The sequence below is a fragment of the Myotis brandtii genome, unplaced genomic scaffold (genome assembly GCF_000412655.1).
Source record: "Myotis brandtii unplaced genomic scaffold, ASM41265v1 scaffold194, whole genome shotgun sequence".
Lineage (NCBI taxonomy): Eukaryota > Metazoa > Chordata > Mammalia > Chiroptera > Vespertilionidae > Myotis > Myotis brandtii.
Window position 1 is genome coordinate 521,186 of NW_005357232.1, and position 4,645 is coordinate 525,830.

Genomic DNA, 4,645 nt, shown 5'->3' on the forward strand with positions numbered 1-4,645 from the left:
GGATGTGCCTGCAACCAAGGTACATGCCCTTGACCGGAATCGAACCTGGGACCCTTCAGTCCCCAGGCCGACGCTTTATCCAGTGACCAAACCGGCTAGGGCTCCATTGATTTTTCGAGAGAGTGGAAGGGAAGGGGAGAGAGAAAGAGAGAAACATCGATTGGTTGCCTCCCACAGGGTTCCCTGACCATGCCGGAGATCAAGCCTGCAATTGAGGCATGTGCCCTTGACTGGAATCCAACCCATGACCCTTCAGTGCAGGCCACCACTCTAACCACTGAGAAAAATCAGCAAGGGATATGTGTGTGTGTGTGTGTGTGTGTGTGTGTATTAATCCTCACCCAAGGATATTTTTCCAGTAATTTTTAGAGAGAGTGGGAGAGAGAGAGAGAAAGACAGAGAGGAAGGAAGAGGGAAAGAGAGACAGAAACATCAATGATGAGAGAGAATCATTGATTGTCTGCCTCCTGCACACCCCCTACTGGGGATCAAGCCCACTACCTGGGCATGTGCCCTTAATCAGAATCGAACCTGGGACCCTTCAGTCTGCAGGCCGACGCTCTGTCCACTGAGCAAAACCAGCTAGGGCTCAAAAAATATTAATTAGGCACACTCCAAAGATGAATCGGACCATTGAATAGCTTTCTTAAAAAATGAGTATTTATAGAAGTTCTTATCACCTTTTTCTTTGACACTTTTCTTATTTTCTTTGCTTGCTATATCCTAGATTCTCTTTTTTAAAAAAATATTTTTTTATTGATTTCATAGAGGAAGGGAGAGGGAGAAAGAGATAAAAACATTAGTGATGAGAGAGAATCATTGATTGGCTGCCTCCTGCACACCCCCTATTGGGGATCACAACCCCAGGCATGTACCCTTGACTGGAATAGAACCCAGGACCCTTCAGTCTGTAGGCTGACACTGTCCATGGAGCCAAACTGACTAGAGCCCTAGATTCTCTTTTGTACAAAGGGAAAAAAGTTAGACAAACATGTTTAAAATTGGTTATAATTCCTAACATCACATGCTATTTCAGATAGTGATTAATAAACACGTGTCAGTTTAACATCTTTCCTAAACCCTGACTGTTGTTGATAGAACTACTGCAGATCCATCAACCAGATCTTATCTAAGCATTGATTACTCAGTAAAGGCAAAGCCAAGATGAAATGGGCATTGGATATGGGGCACATCCTTGTCACACCATAAGTTTTAAACCCTGAAGAACAGACTCTTCTGACAAATCACAAAATGAACGTAGAATTTACATCTTGCATAGATTTAATTATTTTTCACAGATTTTATTATGTTTTATAAAAACATCTCTTTTATTCATAAATCTTAGTTCATATAATTTACTCAGATTAGCCAGCTTTGATGAGAGAATCAGGGGCAGCTTTGGTTTTCATTTTCCTAAATGCTCCTATGAAGTAAATTTGCTGAAGCAGTTTTATTTATTCATTGCTGTTGCATTGATCCCTTTTGCTTTCTGTCTCTTAAACACAGCAGCTATTCTCTAAAGCAAGCATGTCAAACTCAAAGGCTAACACGGGCCAAATAAACAAGGTTTAAGTTTATGTGGGCCGCAAAAAAACAAAAGCTTCAATTTTCATAAACATAGGTTTATTTCAATAGAGACATGCTAAATACAAAGGGCTGAAATAAATGAGTAATCATTAACATAATATAATAGAACATTTTAATAAAAATTAATATTTTTTCTTGAATGTTAACCTACCAGACACTGAATAACTGCACAAATTAATGTGTAACGTAAATAAATCTATTTTTCTTATTCTCCGAAAGCGAAATATTTCCTGTTGCGCATACCAATTGGCTGCTAAAATATTCGCTGCTAGTATTAGTGGAGAGAAATGGTGCGCCTGCGAGTAAGGCGGGTAAGGGAAATGAATACAACACGATTATAGTAATCAGTTATTAGCAAGCATTGTAGTTCGTTATTAATAATTATGTATAACAGGATATTGTAAAAATTAAGTTACGAAATTTTTATTAAAACGTTTCTTACCATTATATTGGCTGGGCCACAAAAATATTCATTGTCGGCCATGAGTTTGACATGCTTGCTCTAAAGGAAACCTCTTATCCTGCCTCAGAGTGCTTCTCTTTCATTGGCTGCTTCTTTTCCTGTGGAGTTTTGACTGTGTGTGTGGCAATTCATTGATAAATGGAGTTGAATTATTTGTCTTACTATTCTCTGAAGCTTCTTGTTATTTTTAATAGTTTCTTAGATATATAAAAAATTTCAGGTTCTCTCAGACTCAGTCTTTCATATTCATTTATCAGCATCCAGACTCTTTCCCGATTAATCCCTATCTAAAAACACAGTTTTTTGTTCAGCATTCTCCCATATCACTCTAAAAATAGCTTATATTAATAGCCACTGGATAGTTTTTTGCTTATAGTGGCTCACAGGTATAACTAAAAGTATTAAGAAAAATCTTAGCCCTGAAGAAAGTTTCTTAAATATTTAATATAGAATTTCACTTATACTTTCTCAAAGGTATATATGTAATTGAGATAAAGATTAGAAGGGAATATATATATATATATATAGAGAGAGAGAGAGAGAGAGACAGAGAGAGAGAGAGAGAGAGAGAGAGATGATTGTGTTAGAGTGATAAGATTATAGGTGATTTTTTTTCTTTTTATTTACTCAATTTATTAAACTCTCTATGATATCCTGATTGTATTACATTCTATATTGACTCAAAACCTTTTTTATTTTCAGGTGGTGACATGTCTAAGAATGTAAGCCAGTCACAGATGGCAAAATTGAATCAACAAATGGCCAAAATGATGGATCCAAGAGTTCTTCATCACATGGGTAAATACAAAGTTATTGTCAGTTGTTAAGGATTGAGTTTTAATAAGCCTTCTGTTGGTGATATTGTGAAAATCTGTTCAACAGATATGTGATTTTAGGAAAATGACCATCTGAATTCTAAGTTGAATAGTTGTAATAGTGCCTATGTAAGCTGAAGTTTTATTCACTTCTCTGCTGCCATCTGTGATATTTGAGCAAGCTACTTAATCATCTTTTTTTTATGTTTTTATAGATTTCAGAGAGAAGAAGGGAGAGGGAGAGAGGGATAGAAACATCAATAATGAGAGAGAATTATTGATTGGCTGCCTCCTGCGCGCCCCCCACTGGGGATCGAGCCCACAACTCATATGTGCCCTGACCGGGAATTGAACCATGACCTCCTGGTTCATAGGTCAGCGCACAACCTCTGAGCCACACTGGCCAGGCAATAAAAGGTTAATTCTTTCTGTAAGTCCTATGACATAACTTTCTGCCCTCCCAAATTGATTACAGTTTATAGTAAGACTCCTTTGGACTTCCCAGAAATTAAAATTTTTTATTTAGATTTTTTGACTTCTTACTGTATAACAGACACTCATTTCTAAGGTTTTTCAGGTACTATTTATTTCTCACCATTTGATGAGATAGATTCTTCATTCTCTTTTCTAGATAAGGATACTGGTGAATATACAAAGTTTGAATTGATATGTTCTTTAAGGCTCATGACCAAATTGCAATCAGAACCAAGTATATTTTGGGGGAATTAAAGTACTTATTAGGCAAAAGTAACAAATGTTTCAAGTTCTACTTAATAATGATCTGATTTTACTTTCTCTCTAGGTGGTATGGCAGGACTTCAGTCAATGATGAGGCAATTTCAACAGGGTGCTGCTGGCAATATGAAAGGCATGATGGGATTCAACAATATGTAAAGAAGATGCCTTAATATAAACTGACTCAGCTGATTACATTATTTGCTGAAACCTCAGAGTTTCCTCTTTTTGCAAATGGGGAAAAAAGTATTTTTCTTGCCTGTCTTGCCCTTTTTCTTTTCTCTTCTCATTTTTCCCCCTCCCCCCTCCTTTTCTTCTTCCTTCCTTCCTTCTTTCCTCCTTCCCTTTGATATTAGGGAGGAATATGTGATTTTTGTGGAAATCATATTTTGCTTTAGATTTTCTTCTGTCAGTTTTTACCATCATAACACTTAAGTTAAACAAATCATGATGTAAAATTTTAGTACTTGAGTTTTTAATTGTTTCAAAGGCCAAGCATTACATTTGTAAACAGTCCTGGTCAGTAGTTACATAATTTCTCAATAAAAGTGCTATAAAATAAACTTCAAAGTTGTTATAAGGGTTTGTTAACTTCCTTTATGCTTTAAAATTATCAGTGCATCACATTAGACAGACAGAAAAATCAATATCTCTATGTCATTTAAAGCTATTCTTGGAAGTATATCTTTAATGGGAAATATGGTAGAGTGTCATAACCATTAGTACTAGAAATTTTTGTTTAACTTAGAAAAATTAAGATAATTTTGTCATAGAAAATCTTACTGCTGCCATTTAAATTTAAATTGTGAATGTGGTTACAATTTATAATATAATGTTTTGTATATAACTTGCTTTTTTTATCTCATATTTTCAAGCCTTAATTGCAATATTTGATATTTTTGAAAAGCCAATTTTGTTTCTTACATACCAAAAGTCAGCTTGAAGAAATTGATATACCTAGATGACAATAGCTAATGTATAGACCTTCTAATGGAAAAAGAATCCTATATAATAAAAGGCTAATATGCAAATAGACCGAACGGTG

The 4,645-nt window shown here is 35.5% G+C and overlaps 1 protein-coding gene across 2 annotated transcripts in view; it reads left to right on the forward strand.

Moving 5' to 3' along the window:
* SRP54 (signal recognition particle 54kDa) overlaps positions 1-4,181 on the forward strand; it is a 48,787-nt gene extending 44,606 nt beyond the window's left edge. For both annotated transcript variants that reach the window (XM_005864964.2, XM_014538595.1), the window contains exons 15-16: positions 2,753-2,848; positions 3,668-4,181. In XM_005864964.2, coding sequence (XP_005865026.1) covers positions 2,753-2,848; positions 3,668-3,759 — 188 coding nt within the window. In that variant the 3' untranslated portion in view covers positions 3,760-4,181. The remainder of the gene's footprint in view (positions 1-2,752; positions 2,849-3,667) is intronic.
* The last annotated feature ends 464 nt before the right edge of the window (positions 4,182-4,645 follow it).